The 18,307-nt window shown below is 32.3% G+C and overlaps 1 protein-coding gene across 3 annotated transcripts in view; it reads left to right on the forward strand.

The window, feature by feature from the left end:
• LOC142319316 (suppressor of lurcher protein 1-like) overlaps positions 1-18,307 on the forward strand; it is a 1,297,987-nt gene that overhangs the window by 1,076,173 nt on the left and 203,507 nt on the right. For all 3 annotated transcript variants that reach the window (XM_075356472.1, XM_075356462.1, XM_075356483.1), the window contains one exon: positions 13,740-13,926. In XM_075356472.1, the coding sequence (XP_075212587.1) occupies positions 13,740-13,926 (187 nt within the window). The remainder of the gene's footprint in view (positions 1-13,739; positions 13,927-18,307) is intronic.

Here is an 18,307-nt window from a genome sequence, read left to right on the forward strand (position 1 = left end):
AAAGTTGATATTTACATATTTTTTTCCTATTTATAATTACCAGAGTGATTGTTCTTTATCATATAACTAAACATATAGCAATTAATTAATCACTGGTTATAAAACGGGGGAAAAAATCCTATTTATTACCCTTCATGTTTCTATTAAATTCTCTTTCCATTAGGTTCATTGTTTTAAAAGATATTTTTGGTGTATCGTAAAACAGTTATGGAGAAATTAAATTTTTAACGATTAAGTAATTTCTCATAATATGGTGTAACGTTTAATATATATATATATATATATATATATGTGTGTGTGTGTGTGTTAGATATAATTATATTAAAATATAGGTGTATTACGCATAATAGGTATTGGTACTTACGTATTAACGCCCCCGCAGCTACAGCTTTATTTAAAAACAAAGTAGTCAATCGGATTTCGGTGGAAAATGGGCCGATATAGCGTTTAACATAGATTCAAAACAGTCTCTTTATTAATTTTAATAAATGGTTATTTATATTTATTTATTTTATAAATATAATTTAACCAAACTTAACCTACGCTCGCTTCGCTCGCTAACCTTGACTAATTAACAGGAGTGTTTTGATTATTTAAATAATAAATAATTCCAATAATTACTGAATTTATTAAATAAATACTCAAAAAATTACAGTTTTAATTAGTCAAGGTTAGCGAAGGAAGCGAGCGTAGGTTAAGTTTGGTTAAATTATATTTATAAAATAAATAAATATAAATAACCATTTATTAAAATTAATAAAGAGACTGTTCATTTTCCACCGAAATCCGATCGACTACTTTGTTTTTAAATAAAGCTGTAGCTGCGGTGGCGTTAATACGTAAGTACCCAAAAATCAAATAATGTTTACTTCCATGAAGACAATACTTTTATAAAATACATTAAAATAAAAGATAATAATTATCACATTAATTACACAGGAAATATTGTTTTCATCGGTTTGGCTAACCTGGAACAGGAACCACATTTACCACCAATAATTACGAAAACGATAGAAATTTTCAGTAAAATATTTGCATTTGACTGGGCTAGATTAGGAGAAAATTAAAAGTCTTAGTAAATCATATTGATTCCCTTCACCAAATTACGCTTTCATCATCAACTGATATTGCACTTAGATTATAATTGCAAAAAAATTAAAAATTTCTTTTAATTTCTTCCAAATTTTAATGCTGTCAAAGCTTAGAAAATATATAGGAAATCTCTGAGCTTTTTTGAAGAATTTATGGTGAACCAATCCGATGATATTAATCAAAATACAGGCTGTCACAAGTACGTACCTAAATATATTTTCTGAATATTTCTACTATTACTTTTTTTTGTCCTTTTTCTGGATTCAGGGAATGTTGAAACGTCAAAAGTTACAAAAACCCTATTTCTGAAAGTTTTGAAACGACCGACATACTTTCCCGTTATGGTATGTATCCTGGTTCAGTAGCAATATTGCTATTTAGCTGGAAAAGTAAAAATCTCATCATCATTCCTGATTATTTTTTAATTATAACGTAATAGTGTACACGCTGATATTTTTGTAGTTAATATTCCCATTTTTAGTACCTTTAGTTCATACTCGGTAAAAATCTTCAATGAAATCCTGATTGTTCTGTTATTGAAACTTTGATTTTTCTTAACAAATCAAAGTAGAACTTAAAACTTATTACTCGGTAAAAATCTTCAATGAAATCCTGATTGTTCTGTTATTGAAACTTTGATTTTTCTTAACAAATCAAAGTAGAACTTAAAACTTATTAACTTAATTGTGATAGTATGGCATAGATCAAACGTATTGCTGCTGTAGTAGGGTCCAATGATTTGTTGTACCGATTTGGAGGATTTCAGTATTATGTCTATACCATTGTACAAAATTGGAAAACGAAATGAAGTAATGATGTAAAAATAAAAGTAAAACCATATGCCATATTTATTTTGTTTGCTACTGCAGGATCGTCGAACAAGATAACCAAATCATCTGTGAAGATGAAACAATCAGTAATCAACTGGCGTCGTTCTCATGTACCAATTTGAAGCGACACTATTTACGCTTTAGAATCATTTCTTCGCTCGCGGATAATTTTTAAAATATATGTTTATTAATATTTTTCTCCCTACATTTCTGATTTTATCATCCACATAAAATTCTTTTAGTATTTTAAAAACAAATTATCAATCTAAAGAATCGTGTTTTTTTAAAGTCAACAAACTGTTTAACAGAATGCATTCGGTTCAAACTGATTACATTTTTTGTCTGAAAATCAATATGTTCTGTTCACTAAATTATCTAAAATAAAAAAATATAAATGAAATTGCATTAAAAAAACATTTGTATCCTTTTTTTTGTTTTCGGGCCTATGAACCACATTTAACAATTTTTGTCTGTCTGCTTTCATTACTGCTAGAACTTTTTAAATTTCTTAGTAACGGTAAGTTTCTTAGGAACCACTGTAAGGTATTAATTCAGAGAATGAATGAAGAGTAATCTTGTATACTTGTTTGGTATACAAGTGTAGTCTTGTTATGCCTGTTTTTAAAAATGCTAGAGCATCATCATTTGTTGTGTTTTACTTTTAAAAAGATATTAGCATGTCTATTCCTTCTTTTGTTTCTCTTGATACATTTATTTCTTCCGTAGCTAATTTAGAATCGTCAGGCGAGATAATTAAATTTTCTATGAAGACAAAATTCAATAATCATGCCGCGTATTCTTATGCAAATTTTGAAGAGAGTTCTGATTTTCTGTTGACATTAGTTTCTTTCTCGTGGATAACTTTTTCAAGATAAAATCGACTGAACTTTGGTACTCATCAGAAAATTCTTATGCTATACTAAACGTGTTTTCAAAATTATATCCATTAACAAAATTTTTATCAAATTTGAAGTAATCTTAACGAATTTACAGTATTCTTTATTTTCAAATACCTTAGCAAATTTAAAATAAAACAACTAAATGAAGATTCGTCAGTAAAGTGAGTTCAGTGACATAAAAATAATTCTAAAATACCGTATATCTTTTATAATTATTCATAAATAAGAAATCAAGTATTCAAATGGTTTTACGGTTTATTTTTTCACAAGTAAAAATCTATCTGGTATGACAAAAAAGCATTGTAGATAGTATCATTTTTCTACAACCGTAATGGTAACATAACCTAAACTATATTGAAATGCCGGCCTCCGTGGCGCGAGTGGTAGCGTCTCGGCCTTTCATCCGGAGGTCCCGAGTTTGAATCCCGGTCAGGCATGACATTTTCACACACGCTACAATTCATTCATCTCATCCTCTAAAGAATGCCTAACGGTGGATCCGGAGGTTAAAAAAAAAAACTATATTGAGGTACACAGCAGCAAACAGTATTGTTTCGTTCTTTAAATTTTGTTAATGACGATGACTGTCTGTATATTTATACTCAAGTTTGTTTAAAACTCCGGTTTCAATGGGTTGAACAAAATGATTACAACATTTCAATTCAATTAAATTTTAAGAAAGTTTAAAGCGTATATAATTGAAATAAAATGGTTATTGTGTGAACAGTGCCGCATTTAATGAAGAACGTTTCGTATTTTACAACTTCGTGTAACTTAAAACAATATTTTGATTCACTGACTAAATCTTTTTTTTTATGCATGTTCAGCTGCCCTGGGATCTGTTGATCAAACTTAAGGGCAAATATATATGTCCAAATAAGTATAATTCATATTATCAAAATTATAAAAAACTTCATTTATAGAAACGAACACATCTCGCTTCATATCATCACTGTCTGCCATTTTCAATAAAAATGTATATCTAATGAACGGATTTAGAATATATTAATGAAATTTGATATATACCTTACAACATCTTTTATAAAATAAGTAAGTATGAAAATTTCAAAATGACAGATTCTTTAATCAATAATAATAATAGCTTCAAAATTATTCGTTTTCGAATAATGTTTTTAACTAATAGTTACTTCTTTTATTAAGAAAAAACTATACTCCATATTTGTTCGGTTGATAAATAGTTGAGTTATCTGTCTGAAGTTGTTATAGATCGTAAAATTTATGCAGTCATACAATTTTTTTTCCATTTTGACATTGTTCACTAACTGAATTGAAACAATGTTGTAATAACAACAATAATAATAATAATAATAATAATACCGGGACTAATATAGAACTGAAACTTTATGATAATTGAATGAAATTTAAAAATTCGTCTAAAGTCTATTTTTGTCACACGTAAATTGTAATCACACGTCTCAGGAATGGTCAGCCTGAATCTGTACGACTACACATCATTTACATGTAATACATATCATCCTCATCTCACTGGGCCATGAGCGGGTTGTTTATTCTTCGCTATTGAACAGATTGCAACGTATACATTAGGAATAAAAAAAGATTTATCAAATTTCGAAATTCTAGTGATTTAATAGAAGACTTTGTTTTCATTTTTTTAGTTGCAATTTCTTAGTAGTAAACTAAAATAAGTAGAAAATTCCCTCCGTTTAAACTTTTTTTGTAGTTGTATTTTGGGTTGCTGATTAAGACACGTACGCTTAGAGATTGTCTCATAGTTCCCAAGAGTGAAATTTAGAAAATAGCTTGAATTTTCCTTTAGTTTTTCCTTCACTCTGAATTTTTCCTTTTTTATCACAATGGGAAACTCGTTCTTGAGATACTAGCTACTTGACAGAAAATCTTATTGTTTCACATTTTTCGTACTAAGCAAGTAATACAATTTTATTTTATAATGAATATTTTATATAATTAAAAAAGTAGTACGTAATATAATATGTCTTATACAATTGTAATTTAAACAAAAAAAATAATTTTTTTTTCTTAAGTTGCTAAGACTAAAGATTTTTTTCATTACGTGCAGCTGTTATTAATAAAACAAAAACAAATTAATCGGTTATAATGTTTTCATTTGTGTTTGTCTGGTCATCAAGCACTTATAAGAGAATCAATTATAACAAAACTTGCTAAATTACTAATCTTAAGCTCCTTTTTCAAATCATATCTCTTTCATAAATTTATAATTATGCTATATTTTTACTGCAGAAAGAGTGAATGTTTTCAGAATTTTTATTAGATCGTAGAGGGAGATGAGGCAAGATTATACATTTAACAAGATCAAAATATAGAATAGATTTTTTGAAATCTTAAGTTGGAAGGATACTGCCAACTTATATTATATATATATATATTAATATTAGCTGCAGAGGCATACCGTAAGGCATGCCCTCCTCAGCCAGGCCCTCCGGGTGGGTTACCCTGGCGGACGGCGTCTCGTAGTGAGATTATCAGGTGTTCAAAATTTATAACATCTTGTATAAAAATACCTTCTTTTTTTAATGATGAAAATTGATGTAATGAAAGTTAAATTAGAAACTGAACTTTAAAAATTGATACTAACGATTCGGGATTTTCCGCTACTACTTTCCGGAGCCTACCTTTTGGTTATAGTTCATTATTTTATGAAGTGTAACAACATTTTTTGTGTAATACGACGTGTGTAGTGATTTCTTGTGAAAATTTATCTTATACCGAATATAACCAGGTATTATATTGTTGACTATATTATCTATAGAATATATTGTTTATTATCTTCGTTTTGTCTCAAGAAGGAATATGTTTACTCCACGTCGTTTTTAAATAAGCGACATAGCCTTCCGTAGCGCGTTTGCTATGGACCAGCTACAAGCTGATACTCCTAGCAACGGCGAATCATCGCATGAAAACAATAACCTACTATCTCGTGAAAATCCTAACATACAAGGTAATAGAAAACGAAGGCTTCTAAAGTGTTCTGACAGGGACCCTCGGAAATCGGCGTGACGTAAATTAATCAGAGTGGACATTATCGATAACATGAGTGACTTTCATGAGCAGAGAGTGAAGTGATATTACGAATTTTAGTGAGGAAAATCCTCCTTGCCAAGCAATACCAGCATTGCGCATGCAAAACCAAAATGTCAATTGGCAGAACGATGAAATTGCAGTGGCAAATAAACGCCAATCCACAAATTATATTGAACCTAATATTCGCGTCAAACCTTCTGAATCATCTACTTTTGCTGTTCATACGTCAAATAAATTTAGTCGATTCATGCCAAAACATTAAAACCTGACCTTTTGTAACAGGCGTTAATGCAGTAACTGAACTGAAAAATTTTCTTCCCATTAATTTCCTAATTGTATTGTTATTAAATACAAATTAACAACAATAAATCGGTCCACATGGTAAGAGTTCTGCCACCTGATATTGAAACATATAAAATTATTAGGTCAAAAATGATTGAAAACAATATCAGTCAGTGTACGTATAAACCTAAACATGAAAGAGCATATAATGGTAATGCGAGGCTTGCATCACTCTGAAGATAAATCAGTAATCATTGATGAATTGACGATGATATGCCACAAGGTTAGAAAGGTTACCAACGTTCTACATCGTCAAACGAAGGATCAGCTCCAACTTTATTTCGTAGAATTGGAGCCCAAATCTAATAATAAAAAAAAATTTGACGCGAGGTCTCTCAACTATACAATTGTAAGCTTTGAAGCTCTGTATATTAAAAGGAAGTGGTCCAATGCAAACGTTGTCAACGATTTGGGCATACCAAAAATCTACGCAATCGCCCGCACCGTTGAGTAAAATGTGGTGCAGATCATGTCACAATAGTCTGTTCTAAGGCATCACAGGTTCTAGCTTCCTGTGTCAACTGCGGCGATCAACACACCCATCGAGTTACAAATGGTGTAAAATTTATCAATAGTTTAGCTGAGGTCTATTCTCCCAAACCCGCCAAATCTTCCAGTCACAAGTAATAATTTTTTTTTTTTAATTTTTACGGGCATCGACTGCTAAGGTCATTAGCCCTCGTCACATTCTTTAAAAGAAATTACTATCACCATCTGGATCGTCATATGTAAGGGTGTAATAGGCCCTTACATTTTATTTAAAAACTCAAACAACACAAAACATTAAGACACAAAAGAGAAGTACAACACAGAAAACTTATGGGGTGTAAAGGGCCCCGATATTAAAATTTGAGATAAGGTTCTCAAAAGACCATGAAATCAAAAAATTTCAACCCATCATCAATACCACATCCTTCGTTCTTTCTTCTACGAGTCTCGTTTATAGTTTGTTTGAGCACCCTCGGGGCGACCAGAACCGCCGTTGAGCAGTATATCAGTCGTGCCAGGGTGCCGTGACAGTTGAATCCTTCTTATATCAGGCCACAGGCATGCACGGCGTACACCCATAGCCTCGCGCCCTCAATCCACCCTTAAGGGTCCCCCATGCCATCATCGGACACACCCCGACTCACTGCTCTTGAACGCAGATGAGCCAAAATGGCCTAGGCAAGAGGGCTACCTCCCGCCACTATACGTGCCACGCTTCGAGACTCCCTTATATAAATATAAAACTACCGCTTAGAGATTCTTTTGTCACAGCTTTAAACTTTCATTTTATAGACTATTAAGAAGTCCACTGGCGTATAAAAATGCAACTATATTTTCTTCATTTCCGTTATCCAGATCAGTAGTAATATTATTTGTAAGACGGAACCTCTTTCTGAGGTCCTCATATATGGTACACTCTTCTAATAGATGCTTGATTGTCAGTGTTTTATTACAAACACCGCACATTGGTCTCAGTGACCACGACCTAGTGACCAGACGTAGAATCTCCGATTCTAAGTCTGGTCACCGCTACTTGTTCACGGCGAGTCAACTTAAAGTCGCTTTTCCATTTATAAGAAGAAGTTTTTACTGAGTATAATTTTGTATTTAAACTCCTCCATTCACCATTCCACTTGTTTTTTACTACAGACGAAGCTGCCAAAAAGGCAACAGTCTGCGATTTCATTACCTGTAATACCCGCATGCCCCGGAGTCCATAAAAATACGCATCGCTGTCCTCGTTGATTTAGAACGTATAAAATGGACAGGATGTTTGCAATTAGGACATCCTTAATGTTCTTGTTCCGAATTGCGACAAGTGCATATATTAGCACATATTAGCACTCTCTCTTCGCAATAGTGTTCAGTATAGCGAAGAGCTTGCTGAATTGCAGTGAGTTCTGCCGTGTAGACACTGGCCACATCTGGCAGTTTCCAAAAGTGGGCTTCTCCATTTACATATATTGAGCATCCAACACCATGTTCGGTTTTAGAACCGTCAGTATAAATTCTAATATGTTCTTTGTAACTACTGACGGTTGCTAAAAATTCCTGTTGGATGATCACTGCTGGTTTCTTTTTTATTTCTCCTTGAGAGAGATCCAACCTTGTATTTACCGCTGGCAAGAGCCATGGCGGTATTTCTCTAGCAGAAATTGCCAATGTATCTGGAATGGCAATTTAGTATTTACTTCTTAATTCGTGGTACCTAATTCCGGCTGGTCTGGAATAGGTCGCACGACGATCGTATAATGCAGCCATAGGATGGTTGTTGAAAAGTTTATTATTTATATGGGCAGGATAAGCCCATATATTTGCTGCGTATCTTAGTAAAAAAATCTCTCTTCTATAATGTAGTGGCATTATTCCGGCTTCAGACATCAGACTAGCCGCCGGACTTGTGGGGAAAGCGCCTGTTGCATATCTTATTCCGCTATTATGAACTACGTCTAACTTTTTTAAATGCGACTTTCTAGCGGATGAATATACGATACATCCGTAGTCTAGTTTAGATTGAACGAATGTTTTATACAATCTCAATAATGTCTCTTTGTCTGATCGATAGGGCATTCGGTGCTATCGATCCGCGTATAAGTGCAAGATCTATACAGGACGTCGATCCATCTCTGGCACTGAAAAAGGTTCCTGATCTATCGTTTAAAATAATAAGTTCTGAATTCATCAGGAACCTTTCCAGTTCTCTTCCGCGGGGATCTACTCGATCCGATTATGAGCATTAAAGTCACCCACCAGTAAAACAGGTATAGGTAAAACAGGCTTGCAGGTTTGTATTTAGATCAACAGCTTCGGCGGTAGCTCTGGTCGATGTTAGTATAGCTACTCCACCTCTAACTCTAATATTTGGCGGTTGATCTTGCCGAAATGTATCATATCCTTTTGGATTAAAATTTTAATTTCGGTTGAAATGCGTTTCTTGCAGACATATACAAATCGGGTCTACATCATGTACCAAGCGTTGGAGCTCATGGATGTTTGAAAAACATCCATTGATGTTCCATTGTACTATCGACTCGCTAACTTTAAATTATATTATCGTCTGGATTTGCCTTTCGGCCACCCTTTTGTCCTTTTTTTCTCCATCTTAAGAACAGCATGTGTTCGTGGAGAAGGTTGTCGCCCGTGAAGCTTCCGGTCTCCGAATCGGAGACCGCCGCCGACGACGACGGGCATGGATCGGCACCGGTTACAGGCGCCGATTGTGGAGCGGCAACTTGGCCGACCCCAGACACGGGGGTCGCACCGGTCACCGCCTGTGGAAGGGGGGACACTCGTCCCCCCTGTGAAATCTTTTGTGGCCTCTGAGGCTTAGAGGCCACTTCAGTTACAGGAGGCTTGGGAGCCTCCATAACAGACTCTGTAGCTGTTACTTTCTTTTCATCCACTAAAATCTCGCTAAGACGGACTTGGATTTCAGGTTTAGTGTCCGTTTTCTTTTGTACTGGAGCGACTTTCTGTTTTGAAGATGCGTCTTCAGGAGGCTGTACAATTATTTTTGGCTTAACAGGTTCTTTAGTGCTGAGAGGCTTCATTTTATTTTCAATTATCCTCTCAATTAAGCCAGCCAAGGTAGGTGCGAGTTTGTTGATGATTGCACTCTCATCAACAGCAACTGGAGCAGGAGCAGGAACAGCAGCCGCAGCCTGAGCATAGTTTGTTGTTGCTCTAGGTCTGCGGGCGTTTACGATCTTTTTTGCTTCAAAGTAGCTGACTTTTTGCAGGGTTTTTACTTCCTGCACAGCTACTTCGTCTTTGTAAACAGGACAGTTCCTTGATCTACAGGAATGCTGTCCTCTGCAGTTTATACAGGTAGGACGCTCCTTACAGGCTCTCCCTCATGCACCTCTTCGCCGCACACGCATATTTGCGTTCTCTCACATTTGATAGCGGTGTAGCCAAAGCGTTGGCATTTGAAGCATCACATTGGCTGCGGGATAAATGCCCGCACATCCAAACGATGTATCCCCGCTCTTATCTTCTCCGGCAATGTAAGCCGGAGAAGATGAGAACATTTTAACATAAAATGTGAGAACATGTGAGGCAGAAGGTAGGACTTCGCCATTCCTCCTCATGTTCAATCGCGACACTCTATTACTCCTTGTGATGACAACTCCTCAACAATTTCTTGCTCCGAACAATTTAGAAGATCCCGACAGACGACTACACCCCTTGAGGTGTTGATCGTACCGTGGGGATCGACATGTACAGCCAGTTCTCCAATCTTTTTCAGCCCTAGGATTTTCTGAGACTGTATATCATTTACAGTCTCTACATGAAGTCCCGTGAAAGTTTTCCTAATTTCCTTAACACGGCCTCCAGCACATTTCGTTATTTCTCGAGCGATGAGGAATGGACTCACCTTCGAGAAATTACCGTCTTCTTTTGTAACAACTAAGTATTTTGGCTTTGGAACGTTGCTTTTGAAGAAAGCTTTCTGCAAACTTTTCCTAGCCTCAACTTCAATTTTACTAGATTCTGCGCTCTTTCTCCGTTTTGCCTCAGGCGAAACTGCTGGTTCTATACGAGGGTGTTTACGTGAACCCTCTGCTACGTTTGCTTGTTCAATATTCATGAACGGTTGATCCCTTCTGTAGTAAGGCTAGCCGCCGGGGTACACCCCTACTCCAGGGCTACCAACCCTAGAGGTCCGTTCCGGTACTCCGGTGGAACCGGCACATGTCCTGGCAGAGAGCGGATGCGCAGTCTCTGCACTGACTGCAGGCCCTTACACACTGAGGCTTTCAGGGCTCCCATGCCCCGAACAACATGGGCACCTTAACTACATGCTTGCCATCGCGGGGGGCATGTGGACAGCGAAAGGTCTCCGTTACACCTGCAAATAACTTCGACCGTGGCCGCCACATCGCCAGCTCTAAAGGTAGTATCAATCCATTTCCATATTCGTTAAGAATTTCATATCTGCAGGTGGCCGCGAAGTCCAGTCCTGTAATACGGCCTATTGATGAAAATCGGCCGAAAAAAGCATATCCGAGAAACAACACTCGTAACCCCGTTAGCCAGCTATCTGTAATGTACGTGAGTACAGCTGTTGCCGCCCTGGACGTGGAACGTAGATGTTGTGTTTCGGACGTGGGGATTATCTACTTCAGGGCGCAAGTAATAATAATTCTACTGATAATATTTATTATACTTATGTAAATAATGACAATCTACGTGCTAAACGAGGAGATGTTTGTGTAACTAATTCGAGTAACATGGTTTTCATAATTATAATAGCAGTAATGTTAGTGATAACAATAATAATGATTGATTATTTCTTATCCAACCTACGCTGAATAAACTAAAATGAGTAGTCTCTATGATCAACAAACTATTGATAACCAAAATTTTCAAGGGCTCATGAATTCTGTGGACCATATGTTTCAAAGATTTGGGCGAATACTTGAAAATATGATAGATAGAATGATTATTTATGAAACGTCTACAAAAAAAAATTAATAAATGTTTCAGGCTAGCAATCCTCTTCAATTTCATTTCTTTTCGTTAACTTTTAAGTTACAAACCACTGTAGCATCTTACTGTTCATTCCAAATTTAGCCTATTTACTTATTGTACAATTTTAATTCTGAACAGATTGTAAAGTTACTGTAACGTAATAATAAAAAAAATAAAAAATTATGAAGAAATATAATCACATAAATAAATAAAAAATACGTTACTATACATTTCGCATGTATATCGATACATAATGTAACAAGTATACACCTGACTACCAAGAGACATGTCGAGATTTTCCCCTAGTGATCGGTACATTCCGGTGCTAAGCTAAAGGGGACGGATACACACACAAATGCCTTTAGTAGGGCAGAATATATTATATATTACATGTATAAATATATATGTATGTTTTAATATAATATAAATACTTAACGTAAAATAAAAAAAAAGATTAGAATCAACTGTCACGTTTTTTCAAATTTTGATGCAATAAAAATGTTTTGGGGTTTCATAGGGTATAGTTTCATTCCTAGAGCACGTAATAACGTGCTCTAGGAATGAAACTTACCAAAACAAAAAGGATATGGATAAAATTTAATGAAATTGATAATTTTTTCCAATAATTTTTTAGTAAGAAATTAATAAAAATAATATAACAATTAATTAAGGGGATTAAATGTACGTAAATTACTTATTGTATAATTTTTTTTCTAAAAACTGTAGGCTGTTATTAGCTTCTTCAATTAATAAATGTTTTAGCCTTTGAAAATTGGCAAACGTAATCGGGTTTCGTAACCACAACCTTCTGGATAAAAGGCAAGATGGCACCGCTCCGCCAAGGATAATGCTAATGTTTACTGTTTTCAATATTGATACTTCTGGATCTTACAATATTTAATTACAGCCTAAACCTATAAGTTGATTGCTTATATTTAGGCTTTCCAACGATAAAATCTAAAAGTTTACAAAAATTAATTTTTTTTAAGTTCAAGATGTCACACTAAAACAAATTTTTATAATTTTTTAAGATTATACAATATCGTAATTATGTTTATTTTTCTAAATCTGTATATTTTACTTTATATGAGGAATTTTTTTTTAATTTTTACATTTAAAATAAACAAATAAAACCTACAAAATTACAAAGACATGCTTTCATACGCTATTTTGGTGGTAAATATTTTACAACTTTCATGTGTTTGTGTAAAACCTTTTTTAATCTGTATTTGATGTATTTATAACCACTGAAACTAGTTTTTGTTACGTTGTTAAAGTGGGATTGTTTATCATTTTATTTATGAAGTGGGAATTATTTATGAAGAAATCAATCTAAGTAGTAAATAAAGACAGATGTTAAACATAAACAAAGATTAATTATTTTACAAGGACAATTTTTTCAATCATTTAAAAAATGTTGTGGAACAACTTTTCTAATTTATTTGCAACCAAGATCATGATTTCCTTAACGATTTTAGAACACAGGAATTCCTTGGAACAAGATGTAAATAACGGGCGAAATCAAAGAAATACAGCCTAAATAATATGAAAGGAAAGCCTTTGAGTTTGAATTTACGTAATTAAAAAGAAAAATCTGTTAAAGAATATTGACCAATAGTTTTATGTATAAAATTCATACAATTTCACCTACTTATTGTAGAAATGAGTATTCGCACAAAAATGAAATGTTTTCTGTTTAATTATTACTCATATATTTATGTGCCTTCCGATAAAGTGTTTACTAATCATTTGAACTATTTAATTGTACATACTTTGATATGAGCTCATACAAACATTAAATTGAGGTTTCTTCTTAAAAAAAAAAATAATTTTTATCATTTACTTTTAGTGTGAAATATTCAGTTAATTAAAAGATTACGTCAAATTTTATTATTGACGATAAAAGTATTTCATAACAACTTGTGAATTAATAATGTTTTAATGTATAACGTGTTTTATGTATTTGTGTACTGATGAGCGAAAAAGCTGTGAAATATTTATTACATTACTAAATAAAAAAAAATTCTGAATCGTCTTGTAGTATTTTAACGTATATCGTGTTATTTTTTAGCTGCCAACTGTGACGTGGTTGTGACAAGTGACGGTGTGAAAAATGGTTCTGTCGCCTCACCCGGCTATCCAGGACCCTATCCAGCACGAACTTCCTGTCGTTACGATTTCCAGGGTCGCGGTAAAGAACGCGTCCAAGTCTTCTTTACTGATTTCAGTCTTTACCATCCAACAGACGATTCTAAAGAGTAAGTATAAACAATAAATAATTTATAAATTATTATTATTATGATGTACAATAATAATTAATTATACGTAATACACAGTACAAACATTACAATACAATATATTATATTACATTATATTATTATTTTTTTTTTTTTTTTAAGATAAGATAAGATCTTTTTCAATCAACATATCGACTATTTTTCAAATTACAACTATTTAAATCAGAAATTCTATTTTTAAAAATCTGATGTACATCAGATTTCATGACTTCCTTGTACACCTATTAAATTACATATACACATTATTTTAGAATGAAACGTAAAAAAGTTTTATTTCATTAATAACTTCTGATTTTTTTTTTTTTTTTTTTTGCTTATCGTAAAAAACGTTAAAAAAGTAGATGAAGTCTGATTCGAACCGATGTGCCTTCCCCTTTTAAAACGCAAGTATTTCATTAATTAAAATTCTATTTTGCTATAACTCTAGCACCAATGAAAATAAGTGCCAATTATTGTATATAGTTGAAAAGCTCTCAATGAGGGCTTATTTATTACTGCAGTTAACAAAAGAACCAAAATCCAATTATTTTTGATTTTGGGCTTTTTTGGACACTTTTGGTTCAGTCGATTCCAATCAAAACGGGAAGTGCACAACTAGAAGTACAGCAGTTCTAAATCCAGAATTTCAACATCCTACGATTAATCGTTTTTGAGTTATGATAGATAGATATACGTACATATGTACGTACAGACGTCATACCGAAACTGGTCAAAATGGATTCAGGGGTGATAAAAATGGATATTTCCGTTGAAATCTGAAAATCGAAATTAATGCGATTACAATACTTCGTGCAAGGAAGTAGAAAGCTGTTTCATTTTCATTTGGTAACCTGATAAAAATTAATCGCTTAACTATTAATACGAAAAACATGATATAAAATAATACTGTTTAGTAATAGTTACTACATTACCTGGAATGAAGAAGAAAAAGTGTTTAAATATCATGCAATAAAATTTCCTTTGAGAGCTCCTCAAAGATAATTTTAGCAAACCAATTTCTTTTGAAAGGTTTTAATGTACGTACATTTCCCCACCGAAGCAAAAATTTTAATCAAATATTCATTTACAAATAAATATTAGTGCTGTTTTCATAGATGTATGTAATCACTCAGCCTAAAACGATAAGCATGGTCTTTTTTATATAAAGAACGCATTGCAGTTTTTATTTCTTTAAACTCTCTCGGCATATACAGAGTGATTCACGAAAAATGTAACAACAAAATTTCAAGACGTTCTACACATGAATATTAAAAGGTTTTTTCGTTTAACACCTAGTTAATATCTGCCAAATATTGATGTGTATTGTTTTCAATAAACTTCGAAATTCTTATGTTTGTACTTAGTTTTTGTGGAATTTATTCATACAATATTTTTTTACAAATTTTGCTTAAAACATTTATGTATGATTTTAATATCCATTTAACAAAGCCTTTTTTATGTCATACATAGAATAGTGTGTTTTACGACCCCAATCTTTGGTCTTTTATTTAAAATTTCTCGAAAATTAAAAAAATATAATTCTGAGACCTGTTGTTTTTTTTTTCAATTTTTCAGGTCAGATTTAATATAGTCTGACTTAATTTTTCCGAAAGCGCCGGAAATCAAGGCGAAATCTTTCCTCACTTTACATTCGCTAACCTAGCGTTTCCAAACATTTGCTGTTATGTGCTTTGTTTTTTATTTTCTCCAGTAGAAAATGATCTGAAACTTGTTACATTCTTTGTAAACTATACTCTACGATGAAAGTTCTAGCCCAGGATTGTTAATTTTGGAAAATAACCTTTCTTGATTTTTAACAATTTTTTTTTTAAAACCATTCTTTTAAAAATAACAATTTCAAATCGTTGTTATTAGAAATTGCCTGATAATTTTAAATTCTTTGATTGAAATAATATCCAAATTTAGTTAGGACAATGATTAAAGATTATTAATTTCTGTTGATCCAGGAAATACGTGATCAAATTTGAGGCTGTACAAAAAAAAAACTATCGTTCTGATTTAGAAAAACAAATTACATCATTCTTTAAATTATTTTATGTAGTGTTTGATACGGCAAAATTTTTATTTTTTACTTATATTTTAAGTTATCAAGTGAGATAAAAAAAGATACCGTATTTTGAGCTTACCATTTTTGATCGCTTGTTAAAAAAAAAAACAAAAAAACGTTAGAATAGTAGTGTCAAAACTTTTTCAAAAATTAGCTTATTTTATCTCTTAAAAATTTTTGAATAATATCTTTAACCAATATTGAGTTGTTCGATTTGTAAAACCAAATTTTCTTTTGATTAATATATTGTACAAAACCATACAAGGTTCCCTACTTTCATCATTATCTGTTAATTTTTATTTGATGAAGTTATACAGAAATGTTGATGCTTGTATGTGAAATATGGAAATGAATTGTTAAACGGGTAAAAAATTACATGCCTGACCGGAATTCGTAAGCGGAACCTCCGGATGAAATGCCGAGATGCTACCATTCGCCACGGAGATCGGCTTTTAAATTGAATAATATGATATTTAATAAAGTTTATTGCTAAATATTCACTTTTTAGGAATTTTTTTAAAGAATTAATTGCTTTGGAGAGGTGACTGAATGAGAAGGAAATATTGTAGTGTTCCAAGGCATACAGAATTCTGTCTTTGGCAATGGAAGCTGTGCACGAATTTTCTGCTCCATGTAGGCAGTTACTGATGATATATTTTTTAAATTTACATCTTACTTTCATTCGAAAGAAAAAAAATAGTAGGGGTCAAAAGTAATCAAAAAAGTATTATTTAAAACAGTTTTATTAATTTCAGTAATGAAATGAATTTACAAATTGCACGTGTCTACAGGGAAGGGAATGAAATATAAAAAAAAAGCATTTGAAATTTTTACCAGAATTATTTAGAAAGTTATTAAAATTAAAATTTTTATTTAGTTGTAAGATATTAGCAAAAATATACTGAGTTATATGAATATTATGTCAATATATTTGCTTTGTATTATACTTTTCAGTTATTTTCTTTATAAATCCTAGTCTCTGTGTTCTTTATAGTTTTAATCTTCTACAGTACTCGACTATGCTTTATTACTTAATCCTGTGTACTTTTATGACCTACCGACCTTACTCTTTTTCTTGTTTTTCATGTTCTACCATTTTCCCGATTATTTTTTAACTACATCTTTTATCTACCCAGTTATCAAAATACTTCTATATAATAATTTTCTTTGTATTTATAATTTATACTATATTTGACGTTTCTTTTTTTTTAAATAAATCACTGCTATAGAACGTTACATTGTACACAATTATTTACAACTCTTTGTTTCGAATTCTTAGGATTTACGTTGATTCTAGTACATTTATTTTCTCTACAATAAGATCTCTCCTTGCTTTGAAATACAAATTTTTTAATAAAAATTAATTTTAAAAGAAATATTAAAATAAAATCCACAAAAACATGTTTGAGAAGTTTTAGTAAATAATTTTTTCTGAATGAAAATATTATTTTTCTTCTTCTTTTATACAAAATGCATTTTAACAGAAATAATTTTGAGATTAGAAATTACTACTTAGCTCCACAATATCAACGAACAAGCAAGGATAATTTAGAAGTAAATACATACGTAAATAAATTGAAATTATTGCACTAAATAATTTAACTATTTAATAAGTTAACTCAACATATCTTAAATTACTTTAACTCTTTCTTTTTGGGACAGAGTTGTTATGTATTACCAACCCTGTTCAAAGTATTTTCGGCCAAGTAAAAGAAGATATGTGTTTATATACGTATTGGTTGATTATTTATACTTCTGTAGTTATTGTTTACGGATGATCGGTCAATAATGGCTGGGAATATATACGGGATGAGGAATACAGAGTGGTATTAAAGTATGGAAATGGCTTCTTATTTCAAATGTAAGGGATTCAAGGAGGTAGAAACAAGTTTAGATTTACGAAGTTAGAAAATTTCTATTTTATGGTGTTTGAAATTTTTGTCCACATTATGAGTTCGCCACAATGAACCATACTTCTTTAAATAGGAAGGTGGATATGTACGAAATGCTTTGAATGTAAAATGCACTTTTTTCTGTAGACTGAATTTTAGTAGAAATAATTTTGAGATAAGAAATTGTTACTTTGCTCCACAATATCAACGAGCAAGCAAGGTTAATTTAGTAGTAACACAAACGTAAATAATTTGAAATTAATGCTTAAAATAATTTATTTTTATCTGTTATTTTATTCTATTATTTTTCTCCTGATTCTGTTCGCTTATTTTCTCATCATGATTTTTTTTTTCAACTTTTACTACGTTTTTCAACTTACTATTATACGAGTATAGTAAAATC

The sequence above is a fragment of the Lycorma delicatula genome, chromosome 1 (assembly GCF_047948215.1).
Source record: "Lycorma delicatula isolate Av1 chromosome 1, ASM4794821v1, whole genome shotgun sequence".
NCBI lineage: Eukaryota > Metazoa > Arthropoda > Insecta > Hemiptera > Fulgoridae > Lycorma > Lycorma delicatula.